This window comes from Danio aesculapii, unplaced genomic scaffold (genome assembly GCF_903798145.1).
Source record: "Danio aesculapii unplaced genomic scaffold, fDanAes4.1, whole genome shotgun sequence".
Classification (NCBI taxonomy): Eukaryota; Metazoa; Chordata; class Actinopteri; order Cypriniformes; family Danionidae; genus Danio; species Danio aesculapii.
In genome coordinates this window covers 1-13,604 of record NW_026613824.1, presented here as the reverse complement: position 1 = coordinate 13,604, position 13,604 = coordinate 1, and the positions used below count along the sequence as shown (strand labels likewise).

Here is a 13,604-nt window from a genome sequence, read left to right as displayed (position 1 = left end):
AAATGAGGACAAGGAAGCAATTTACACAAAATTTTCACAACGTCTTGCTATTTTATCAACATATTGTGTCAAGAATGAAGAGGTTTCAGACCATTCTGTTACTTTTCACGTGTGCTGTGTCAAATGGTCCTTTACAATAACTGAGACCGGCAGATACTAAAGCAGCAAGGCAGCTCACCTAAACACAGATGCAGACACACACACACACACACACACACACACACACACACACACATAAATGTGCAAAAATGAATATTTCTGTAGTCAGAATCATGATGAAGTGTTATTTTTCTGATTTTACTCTTTTTGTCTTTCTCTTCCTGTAATGCTCACTCTCTATACACACACACACACGCACACACACACACACACACACACACACACACACACACACAGCTGGAAAAACGTCTGGATGGCTCCCAGTTATTCAGCAGATGGCCTGTGGACTCTGCTATCAGTCACCATAGTAACATGGTTTCCTTCTCTCTCTCTCTCTTTCTTCCCTTCTTTCTCTCTGTTTCCCCTCATCCGTAGTGCCAAGAGAAGAAAAATGGCAGACAAGATTCTCCCTCAGAGGGTGAGCTCCATCACTTTGCCTTTTATCTGTGTGTCTGTGTTTATTTATTCATGTCTTCATTTGCAGAGCCAAGTCAAGGGTGATCACACCGTACAGGTAATTGGGATCCTTTAGTTTTTGGGTGAGAAAAAAAAAGTGAAAGGCGTCCAATGAGTCTCGAAGGCTGCTTTTGTGTGTATTTAATGTATTCTCTGTGGAAAACGGTTTGATTTCCAAGGAATGTGTGGCTGTATGAGTACTGACACTCAAATGATTTGGTAAAAGGTTTGTCAAGATGTGAAATGGAAATACTCCGCATATCCAGCAATTGGAGGTGATGTTGGATTCTGATATTGCAAATCCTCTCAGTGTGTTTGTTGGGTTTTTATCCAGGCGAAGCGAAAGTTCTTAATTCGTTTTGTGATGTGGTTTGTATAACGCTGGAGGTCACATGGGCAGGAGGAGAGAGTGATGCAACACTGTGAAAATCAGGAGAGCGTCGAGTTACTATTTAGCTGTGTATCACGCAAGGACACACATGATTTGTTTCAGTAACAGGTCACAAATGAGAAGCAGAATCTTAAACGGTTAAAGAGGTGCAAGCAGCTGCTGAAATCTGACAAATGGTTTGTTAGTAAACGAAGAGAAAGTTCAGTAATATGGGCCTAGATTAATGTTGAAAATAGAGACTAGGATATCCTTAATTGTCTGGAAATGGGAAAGTTAAATTGTAGTTTTACATCAAATCTTTTCATCCTAATGTCAAAATAAGAGAGAAAGATAACATGAAATATAGGTCCACTTTTTGGCAGTGGTCTTTAAAATTGTCAGTTTCAATTGTTAATAGTCTAGATACATAGAGCTATGCTGATGATTGTGAAATTTATAGTATATTTATTATGAATAGGGCTGCACAGTAATTAATTAATAAGATGTCACGCTGTGTAGACAACATCATACTCAACAAATATTGTAATCTTTAATAAAGAAAAGTTAACACACAAGAAATCAAAGCATACACACAAATGATGACGAGAACCAACAAGCTGTGAAAGATGTATAAAGCAGAAAAAAGAAAACTAAACGAAACACAGCATTAAACATGGGAACACTTGCACTGAAAATAATGGCAATTGTGATAAATATAGATGATATTTTGTATTGTTTATAAGTTATAAATATGCATTAAAATTGTACTATATTAATTCAAAATATATGAATACAGTAAAATTATAATAATTTACTTTTATAATTAATTATGAAATATATAATTTATGGGCGGCATGATGGCTCAGTGGTTAGCACTGTCGCCTCAAAGTAAGAAGGTCGCAGGTTGAGTCCTGGATGGGCCAGTTGGCATTTCTGTGTGGAATCTGCATGTTCTCTCCATGTTCGTGTGGATTTCCTCTGGGTGCTCTGGTTTCCCCCACAGTCCAAACTAGGGCATGCACTATAGGTGATTTGAATTAACTAAATTGTCCGTAGTGTATGAGTGTGTGAATGAGTTTGTATGGGTGTTTCCCAATACTGGGTTGCGGCTGGAAGGGCATCCACTGCCTAAAACATATGCCAGAATAGTTAGCGGGTCATTCCACTGTGGCGACTCCTTATAAATAAGGGACTACACCGAATGTAACTGAATGAATGAATATATCATTTATAACACTATCAATTATGTAAGGTAAAGCCTAAAAATAGGTAAAAATATGTTTTTAAATAGTTTTGTAAACCCACACCATTTAAATACTTTCACTGCTTTCACCTGAAAGGGAAAATACAACAAATGTGTATGAGCGTAGTCATGTGTTTTAATCAAAGCTTTTTTTACGGTGTGTCATAAGTAAATCTTGACACCCAGTTAGCTTGGTACTATGTGCTTAAACTAAATTATCAGACATGATTTAGTAGGCTGGACAAACCAGAGACGCACTCTTTCTTCTCCATATGCACCAGACACTTTCCTACAAACACTCCATTACAAAGAATAATAATAAACTGCTATACTATAACTTAGATGTGTCATGGCAAATATATTGCTGCTCTCTGGTAATTTGAAGTGCTTCTTTTATCCTTGAGTTATGAACTTATTTCTAGACCTCATTGTAGTTTCTTTTGCATAATTCCTTTTCCCTTAGATTCGCGAACTGGTGCCAGAGTCGCAGGCATACATGGACCTCCTGGCCTTTGAGCGAAAACTTGACCAAACTATTATGAGGAAGCGAGTGGATATACAGGAGGCGCTCAAAAGACCAATGAAGGTATGTGATTTGATTTCTGAGAGGACATGAAAAATGTGGGTGCAGCTCAGACTGTCTTCTCTTGTAGCAAAAGCGGAAGCTGCGATTGTACATTTCCAACACTTTCAACCCTGCCAAACCTGACACGGAGGACTCTGAGGGCAGCATCGCATCCTGGGAGCTGCGCGTAGAGGGCAAGTTGTTGGATGATGTAAGCACTGCGATTGCATTTAAAAACGTACCATCTGTTATTCATGAGTGTTTAAGCTCACCAGAAACTATAGTTGCCGAAGTTCATAGCTGCCATTTTTCTTTTACAAGTAATTTTCTACACGTTATCCATGTTTAATTTCTCAATGAAATGCAAGCAAAAAACCAAATATAAGATATCAAGAAAAAAAAAAGAGGAATTGATTTGATTTGTCACATGAGCCTTTCAACTTTCTACCTCTAATTCCAGGATGCAAAATGGAGGCAAACCCTCCCAAATAAAGGCAGTTTTCATGTTAATTAAAACATTTTTTGTTTACAAATCAACATAATCATGAAGGTCTCTATAGATTTATCCAAACAAAACAACTCTTTCAAGAGATCTATAGTTTTGTGTATAGTTTTTCAAATGTTCAAGCAGCAACTATAGTAGCCGGTGCAAATACCTTGAAAGTACATAATTAATGACGAATTAGCCTGTAGTGTGTTAATAAGTTAATAATTCAAGGTTATTGGCCTGGTTTTATATGTTGTTGTTTTTTTTGTTTTGTTGTGTTTTGTTTCCCTTTAATAATACCCCATTTTAAAATAACCCTTTGAGTAATATTTTTAAAGTAGACCTTTTATACACAGATAGATACACAGCAAACCATCAGAGTTCTCCTACTGGTCCCTCTCCCACAAAGATTTAAAATAACACAAAGATTATTGAACTCCTGTTGTTAAAAGGCAGAATCACTGAAAAAAACACAAAACTACAACCAAATTCAGTCACAACCTTAAGCCCTGCTGTCCACACAGACATGGGTATTGTCTGAATCACTGTCTGTCTGTCTGTCCGTCCGTCCATACAGTTGAAGTCAGAAAGTCATTTTTTCAACACATTTCTAAACAATAGTTTTAATAACTAATTTCTAGAAGGATTCACATGTTTAACAGTATGGTTTCTGTTGCAATATTGACATTTTGGGGGTTCTTCTCCTTTGAGTAAATGTTCATGTGTGAGTCTTATGTGTCCAAAACCTGATTTGTTTTTCTCTTTGCCATGATTACAGTAAATAATATTTGACTAGATATTTTTCAAGACACTTCTATATAGCTTAAAGTGACATTTAAAGGCTTAACTAGGTTAATTATGTTACTAGGCAGGTTAGAGTAATTAGGCAAGTTATTGTGTAAGGATGGTTTGTTCTGTAGACTATCGAAAAAAATAGCTTAAAGGGGCTAATAATTTTGACCTTTAAAATGGTGTTTAAAAAATTAAAAACTGCTTAAATTCTAGCTGAAATAAAACAAAAAAACTTTCTCCAGAAGAACAAAATATTATCAGAAATACTGTGGAAAAACGGCTTGCTCTGTTAAACATTATTTATATATATATAATTATTAACTTTTTTCTTTATCTTTTTGACACACAAAAGTCTGTTGAACTGTTAAACTAGTGTGTTTTTCATCACTGGAAGACAAATGGGTTAGTTCTTTGTGTTTCACATTCATCATATCGATTGTTTTTTTAAATTTTAAACATAATAAATGTGTTAATGAATATGAATTGATATGTTGAAAGCAAATGTTTTAAGTTAGGATGCCAAAAGTTCTCCTCCTATTAAATTTGTACGTTAAACGGGGCTTACAATATATTGGCCCACCAGCAACTATAGTTGCAGCGAATTCAAATGTGATTTTTTTTATTTATTTTTTTTATTAAAAACCTGGAGAAAATAAATGCAAAACATGTTCATATAGGACACTATTAATGAGCATATACGCCTGAAACCATTTTTGAAAAATTTGGGCACAAATGGGTTGAGTGTCAGTTTTAAAAAAAACATTTTTGCTACTTATTCAATTTAGTTCATTAACATGAATCCTTAAATGAAATACAATTGTGTGTGATGGACATTTATTCAATCAAATTGTTTTTGACAATAAATGAATCCAACTCCAAATAGACATAACCAATTCATTTAGGTTTGTCTAAAACTAATCCATTAAAATTCTTATTATTATTTTTAATCTGAAAAGACTTAATTTGATTGAATGTAATAATTTAAGTTAATTGAATGTTTTTACTTTTTGAGGACCTATTCTGCTCATGCTAATGCTCATTTTGTCTCTTATTCCGTTTGCACTTTAGCCTGGAAAACAAAAGAGGAAATTTTCATCTTTCTTTAAGAGCCTTGTTATCGAACTTGACAAAGATCTGTATGGCCCTGACAACCACTTAGTGGAGGTAAGCATTAACTCACTCGACACACGCCAAGAAAAAGCATCGCCAACCCATATTTGATCATATTGAATCAGAGTTGCAAGCAACTAGTAGCAGAGAATCTAAGAAATCCTCTTTGCATTTCAAACAAGGTGAAGGACATTCACAAAGGGCGAAATTATGTCAGATTTCAACCGGTCATGGGCATATCTTGCCCTCTTTTGTGCCACTGATTGGATTGGAACGCAATAGAAAATTCAGTGTCAAAAAGAAAAGTTCTGTAAACCGTACTTCACGTCTCCACAGCAACGTGTTACATAAGAAAGTTGCCCATGACATCGTGAAGTGATGACACTGCAGCCGTTTGGGCAGCATTAACAGGAGAAAAGAAATGCATTTCTGAGAACAAACAATTATAAAACCGTTTTACAGAGCCCTGAACTGAGAGTCTTTGTATTCACAGAGTGTGTTTTACTCTATTTTAGTGGAGGATCCATTGTGCACAGGTGCTATTCAGACACACTCGGGCATTTACATCACACAAGGGAATCTTCCCAGCTGCCTCGTGCTCTTAATATTTATGCACTTTGTTAGGGACATTGAAGACTTGGGAAGGCAGATTGACAAAAGTGGTCTACGACTCTCAAGGAGTGACCCCCTGTGCCTCCGGCCCATTGGAACGGACTGAGCACGTCGCGTTTGGGTTTATTCATTCAACAGCTCTTTAAATTGTCCTTGGTGATTGTGGGTTTTCATCACAACACACACCAGATTGAGGCGCACGATAAAAAGAGTGATTTACCTGCGTAGAAGGACGGCATTGAAAAAAACCCTCCAATGTCAAGCAAAGCTAATTGAGTTGAGCTGTGAGTCATTGCCATTATGTTGTCTCTTTCAGATAGCGCTGAAACATGCGGCGAAAATTGGGGAAACGCAAGTGAGTTCGCATAAAGAGTCGAATCATTTTATTCCCTCTCAAGTTTGAATGTATCCTCCGTGTATAAGGAGTGCATAAACAGCCCATCATTTATATAAGTTATTAGTTTTTTGGTTGTTTTAAAGTTTGCCACTTTATCAATTAATGCTGTACACTTATTAGCCACCGTGCTAGTACCAGGATGGATTTAGTTTTATCTTTAATACTGCAAAAGGTGTAGCAAATGGTAGCCGAGTGTGCTCTTCTTCTGCTGCTGTAGCTCATCTGCTTCAAGGTTTGATGTGTTGTGCATTCAGAGATGCTCTTCTTCAGACATGTGTGGTTATTTAAGTGGTTACTATTGCCTTTCTATCTGATCGAACCAGGCTGGTCATTCTCCTCTGATCTCTGGCGTCAACATTAAGGCATTTTCATCCACAGAACTGCCGTTCTCTGGATGTTTTTTTTTCTTTCTTTTACCGACATTTTCTGTAAACCTAGAGATGGTTATGTGTTAAATCTCAGTAGATCAGTCTGTAGTAGTGTACCACGCCATGCCACAACCAAGTCACTAAAATCACCCTTTCCCCCCCCCATTCTGATGATTTAAACAGGTCATATTGACTTTGGCTGCATGATTAAATGCGTTGAGTTGCTGCCATGTGATTGGAGGGTTTGTATTGTCATGAAAAACCCTGGAATTTTTAAAATAGCAATTTTTTGGGCTTAAAAATATTATGACCCCAGAAAGTTTGGTAAAAGTCTCAGAAACCTCTTTCGCAAATATAATATATTGTACCTTTAATTATTGATATTGGTTAAATTTCAATACTTAATGTCCAGGCTATGTGTCAGTTCAGCCGATTCGAATGTTATCACTCGATTAAATGGGCGTTATCAGTGGTTATCAGCTGATAGATATGAGCCAGTAGGGGCCTTCTGCGCCTACTGGTAGGCTTAGAAGGCTGTTATTATCCATCCACATGGTTAATCAGCTATAGATCACATACAGCTGCTGCTGTTAATGAGAATTATTTATATTATTTGATTTGACATGACATAAGCTAATGATAATGTTATAAACAGCAGAGAGTTGTATGAAAGTAATTGATGCTTCTCCAAAAGCATTTTCAATTTGTTGGAAGGAATGAGAAACTGCTACACTGATGTGTACAAATGACTAATTGTTTTGAGAAATGCATTAACTGTTGTGCAAATGTAAATAGTGTTGTGAGAAATGCACCAAAGCCACTGAGAAAAACTGTAACCATGTGCATGGATGATAACAGCCTTCTGAGCCTGCCAGTAGGCACAGAATGCCCCTTTCGGCCCATATCTATCAGCTGATATCCACTGATAGCGGCCATTCAATAGAGTGATAACATTCGAAGTGGGTGGTCAGTTTGCCTGATGTTCTATGGCACATTTACAGCTTATATTTAGATGTAAGTTTATGCAGGAAAATGCCAGTTTAATAATGTTTGGCTGTGTTTGGAAAAGATTATGACTTGAGCTAGGGCTGCACAATATATCTTTGACCATCGATTTCGCAATATGTGTGTCCGCAATGGTCACCTGGCAAGATGTGCAATGTTAAGTTGGAATTATATTTGACCAAAAACCACAGGTCAGAACACATTTTGAGGAGACACTGTACAATTGAATCATAATAGAGTGAATGTTTATCATTTGCAAAGCGTTTCAAGGCCTGTGGCTTTGTGAGAATTTTAAGAGAGATTAAAGCATTTTAGTAGTACATAAAGACGTTTAATAAAGATTAATTTCATTGAATAATTTATACGATGAAGACTATGCAGTTATTTTACATTTGATTATTTAATTTCTAAAAAACATAAAGCACTGTTTATTTCACTTAAACATTTGCTTCATTGTGTTTATTTATGACTGTAGTTTGTTTATTATACGTATATAATAACTTGCATAAAAATATATTTATATTTCAGTTCCCTACAGAATCATCCCAATAAATCTGAATAAATGACTTTCCAAATAGTGCAGCCCCAGCTTGAGCTAAACCAAACCCTGGACATTCAAATTGTAGAATAAACATTTAGTATTTCGAACATGAGAGGATAGATCACGGCTAGATTTATATGCTTTACTGAGATCTTTGAACTATTGTGTAAATTAAAATGAACAGGTAGGCTATTTCAATTTAAATAAATGTACATTCATGTAGATGTAAGATAAAGTATATGGTTATTTTGAAGGCAGATTCATTTTAGCTAAGATATGCTGCTGTCAATTTGGTCTTGGAATTTTATCCTTATTTTGCATGCGTTCAATATTTTGTGGACCCTTAGGTGAACATTTCCCTGACAAATCATGGAAAGAAAACATGGAAATTTATTGGTAAAAAAAATTGTACAAACCCTGACCCAGAAAACGCTAGCAACCAAATAGTAAATGCATAGCAACCTGCTGAAAAACCACTGTGCTAAAAACACCATAGCAACACTCAACAACCAGTAAGAACATCTTAGCGACTGCATGCCCAGACAAAACTCCCTTAACACAGAACAACACCACTTCAGAAAATACCAAATCTAGTTTGAAGTCGCTGCTTTCTTCTCATGCAGCAGTGTTATATAATGCGCCTGGTGTTTAGATTGAGTTTGTGCTTCATCCTAACAGTGGCACCGCACCCCAACGACCCAGGAGACAGATGGTTTCCAGGTGAAGAGGCCTGGAGATGTGAATGTGCGCTGTACTCTCTTGCTCATGCTGGATTACCAGGTGCGTGCAGGAATCTTGCTTTATTATTAACAGTGTTGGGGGTAATGTCTTACAAGTTACTCAAATTATGTAATCAGATTACTTTTTCAAGTGACTAGTAAAGTAATGCATTACTTTTTCATTTCTAAGAAAGTATTTTGAGCACCAAATCAATGAACAATATTATTGGATCGACTGGCTTCAATTGGAATCGCTGATAATGCCCTCTGCTGGTTTACATCTTACTTAAGTGTCAGAAAACAGTTTGTTAAGGTAAAGAACAGTCGCTCTGATGTAGTCTCAGTCACTCATGGTGTTCCTCAGGGATCTGTATTGGGCCTTCTTTTATTTATTATTTACATTTGTCATATATTTCGTTCTTATGGCATATATTTTCATATTTTCATTTTTATGCCGATGATACGCATCTATTACCCCCCCCGATCTTACTAAATGTCTTTGAGATATTAATATGTGGATGATCAGTAATTTTTTAAAGTTAAATGCCAGTAAAACTGAAGCCCTTCTGGTTGGCTCTAAGTCTGTGCTTTCCCAAGCTCAATCCTTTACTCTATCTATCAATAATTCTCCAGTAAATTTTACAACTCATGCTAAAAGTCTTGGGGTTATACTAGATGGTATGCTTTCGTTTAATTCACATATTAGTAATATTTCACAATTTGCCTTTTTTCACTTACCTAACATTGCAAGACTTCACCCTTCACTATCTCAACAAAGTACTGAAGTGCTTGTTCATGCTCTGGTTACATCAAGGATTGATTATTGCAACACAGATTACAGTTCATTCAGAACTCAGCAGCTAGGGTAGTCACCGGCTCGCATGCTTCTGAACACATATCTCCAATTCTCTTTCCCTTGCATTGGCTTCCTGTTCTTCATAGTGTACAATATAAAATTCTATTCTTCTATTAACTTACAAAGCTCTTCACATCCTGGAACTCGATTACCTCTCTGATCTTCTTCACCGGTACACTCCTCTGAGATCTTCTGCGGCTGAACTGTTATCAGTTCCAAATTTTAAGATGAAGTCATTTGGTGGCAGGGCTTTTAGCTTCATAGCACCACAGTTATGGAATTCCCTGCCGTTAGATATTTGTTAGGTGGACTCTATTCCAGTTTTAAATCCCAGGTAAAAACTTTTTAAAAAAGCTTTTAATGATTTTCTGGTTTGATATTATGTTTAATATTTTTCTGTCTTGTATTTTATGATGTGCCTGTGACATATTGTAAGGTGTCCTTGAGTGCTTTGAAAGGCGCCTATAAATAAAAGGTATTATTATTATTATTATTTATTTTTTAAATTATTATTATTATTTTTTTTATTTACTAGTAAGATTTTCTTGGCCTGAGGTTTATTCAACCGCTGTAAAAAAAAGCTGGGCTCCACACAATTTCTTCTTGTTGTCTCAACACAAATCAATTAAGTTAGCTTATTTGTTTTTTGCAAATTTAAGTGGATTCAACATAAAACAATTGTGTTGTCCCAAAAAACTCAAGAATTGTATTACTCATTATAAATAAGTAATACAATAATACAATACAAATCTTTATTGTCAGACTTTTATCTGAATTTTTTCTTGCATAACAGCATAATAAAAACTTCTTACAAAGGGACAAAGACTAATAAAAAAATTATATGGACCTCATTCAGCTCCAAGAGTCATGTACAAATGGCTTCATTTAATTTCACTTTATTAAACTTAAGACTCTAAAGCGGTGTTTAGACTTTAGTGATATAAGTTCATGATTCAACACATGACTAGGGTTGGAAATTATATTTCTTACCAGCCTAGTAGAGTTCTTGTAATACAAACAATCATATAATTTCCCAAGAGGCTTTCCTACTATCATTGAACAGATTTTAATCTGGTTCATCAACTTTGTTTTTGGACTCCCAGACAGACTCCTATACCGTACAGAATACAATACTGCAGAACACTCATGAGTACAGACATAAAAATTGTTCAAGAATCTTTTTCGATGCTCCAAAAGATCCAAGACGATGCAAAAATAGATTCTTTGCTTTATCTTGTTACACACACTATCAACACGATCTTTCCATGAAACCTTGTTGTCTATTATTACACCCAAATACTTAAATGTGTCTACCTGTCTGATGTTTACATAATAACTACACGGTTTGTAGATACATCCGACATTGTGGACCTGAACATAATTTCCTCAGTTTTTTTCTAGGTTAATCACAAGAATATTTTGTCAGACCGCTCCACAAGATTATTCACACCTTGCTTGTGAATCCCGTAACTTCTACCTTGCTCAGTAAAGTTATTAATACTGAATCGTCTGCACTGTAAAAAATGATATGATCAGTTAGTCCTGACAGCACATGTTTTTAGGTCATTGTAACTTATGAGTGTTCTGCAGTATTGTAATTCTGAACAATCAGCAAAACTCATTTTTTAAATGCCCCACATTTCACCTTTGGGGTAAAAGGGCTTAACATTTATCAAAAATATATACTTTTTTATATTATTACCAGCATTATTGGCATGCGAGCCCAGTTCATATGAAAAAAAGTAATACAGAATTATTTACTCACCTTTTTAAGAACTAAAATTAGCCCAACACTGATTATTATTGATTATAATGAATGGACAAGTGGAAAACTTGTATGAGATAACCGGTTTTATTTACACGTTTGAGCCCTCATTAAAAAATCTGAGATGCAAAATCAAATATAAAGCTGTAAATAAAGTTTTAGTTTTATGATACTAATTTTTTTGTTTTGTTTTGCATAAAAGTTTGTATGGCATTAAGTAAATCCGCGCCAATTAGCGTTTCATCTGCATAATCATAGCTTTAGCTTAATTGTCTTTTCTGTTATGGAAAGCAGTAATTAACAACTATAGTTGGGTCATTAATTCCTAAAAGTTTGATTGCCTTTCTCTGTTCGCCAAAGTAGCTGTAGCTATTGGGTTAATGGTGGTTTTAATTACAGCAATCTTCACTTGGCTAACTACTTCCTGATGGGTGTCAGAAAACTAAAGCTTTGTTTTTACACAATGGAGATGAAATTGTGGAAGAAGAAACAATGAGGCAGATTTGCATTTGGATGGTCGGCATGAAATTTCCAGCAGTTTCATTAATGTTTGGTTGAATGACGTGTAACCATCTAATACTAGTTTTTAGATATTTTGTAATAATTGTAAGGGCAACACGGTGGCTCAGTGTTTAGCACTGTCGCCTCACAGCAAGAAGGTCGCTGGTTTGAGTCCTAGCTAGGCCAGTTGGCATTTCTGTGTGGAGTTTGCATGTTCTCCCCATGTTGCCGTTGGTTTTCTCCGGCTGCTCCGGTTAAATTGGCCGTAGTGTATATGGTGAATGTGAGAGTGTATGGGTGTTTCCCAGTACTGGGTTGCAGCTGGAAGAGCATCCACTGTGTAAAACATATGCTGGATAAGTTGGCAGTTCATTCCGCTGTGGTGACCCCTGTTGAATAAAGGGACTAAGCCAAAGGAAAATGAATGAAAGAATAACAATTGTAATTTTAAAAGAGCCTAAAGTAGCAAAACTACTGAATGTGAAATTTCAAGTGTGTATAAGAAATTCTAAAATCTAGTGAAGATTTTTTTTATTAATTTTACACAATGAAGATTATGCAGTGTTAATTATTCACATCTGATGATTTAATTTCTGTACGCGAATACAGTTGTAATCGTTCCAGTAAACTGTAAGACGCTATCTTCTTCTAATGCAGATTATTTAGCCTACAAAATCATCCCGATCAATATCAAATTGAGATTTTTTTTTTTTCCAAATTGAGTTATTCGAATTATCTGGTGAAATTATAAGCCTATTCATATGGGAAAATATATCACAGAAAAACAAAACAGCGCAATGTCAGTTTTTTCCAATATCGTGCAGCCCTGGTTCAGAATAGTAGAATCATTTATTGTATTAATTCTGTTCAATTTCATTACTGTCACTTTAATTCACCTCAATAAATGTATTTGGTCTTTTGAATATTCAACCTAATTCAACCTAAAAACTTTGTTGTTGAATAAAGTTTGTTGATATGTCACAATTGATGTATATCAAATGTTGTGGAAGGTAATGTAGTATTAATGTGGATATTGCCTAAAAGTAGGACTCTGTTTTATTTCTTAACATCTTTATTTGTTTTCTTTTCTCCATCGTGATTTTCAGCCTCCTCAGTTTAAGCTGGATCCTCGTCTTGCCCGTCTACTTGGCATCCACACTCAGACCCGCTCCTGCATCATCCAGGCTTTGTGGCAGTACGTCAAAACCAACAAGCTGCAGGACTCTCATGAGAAAGAGTACATCAACTGTGATAAATATTTCCAGCAGGTGCTGCCATTCTTCTGTCATATGACAGACTGTCTTCATTTTGGTGGTAACATTTTAATAACAATTTTTGTTTTTCTGTTGTTTTTAGATTTTTGACTGTCCTCGTCTAAAGTTCTGTGAAATCCCTCAGCGACTTACCAACCTGCTGCTGCCGCCTGATCCTATCGTGATCAATCACATTATCAGGTGACTGCTCATAAATGTAGAATTGACTTACTTTTATTCATTTATCATATACACTACCTGACAAAAGTCTGTCATCGATCGCACTTGTAAGAGCAACAAATAATAACTTGACTTCTAGTTGAACCTTTGGAAAAGTGTCAGAAGGTAATATTTTCAGATGAATCATCTGTTGAACTGCATCTTAATCATCATAAATACGGCAGA

The 13,604-nt window shown here is 35.7% G+C and overlaps 1 protein-coding gene across 1 annotated transcript in view; it reads left to right on the top strand.

Moving 5' to 3' along the window:
• LOC130220430 (SWI/SNF-related matrix-associated actin-dependent regulator of chromatin subfamily D member 3-like) overlaps positions 1-13,426 on the top strand; it is a 28,675-nt gene extending 15,249 nt beyond the window's left edge. Inside the window, exons 4-11 of the mRNA XM_056452719.1 lie at positions 535-577; positions 2,692-2,814; positions 2,882-3,004; positions 5,141-5,236; positions 6,111-6,149; positions 8,784-8,885; positions 13,053-13,214; positions 13,303-13,426. Of these exons, the coding sequence (XP_056308694.1) occupies positions 535-577; positions 2,692-2,814; positions 2,882-3,004; positions 5,141-5,236; positions 6,111-6,149; positions 8,784-8,885; positions 13,053-13,214; positions 13,303-13,404 (790 nt within the window). The 3' untranslated portion in view covers positions 13,405-13,426. The remainder of the gene's footprint in view (positions 1-534; positions 578-2,691; positions 2,815-2,881; positions 3,005-5,140; positions 5,237-6,110; positions 6,150-8,783; positions 8,886-13,052; positions 13,215-13,302) is intronic.
• Positions 13,427-13,604: the final 178 nt, after the last annotated feature.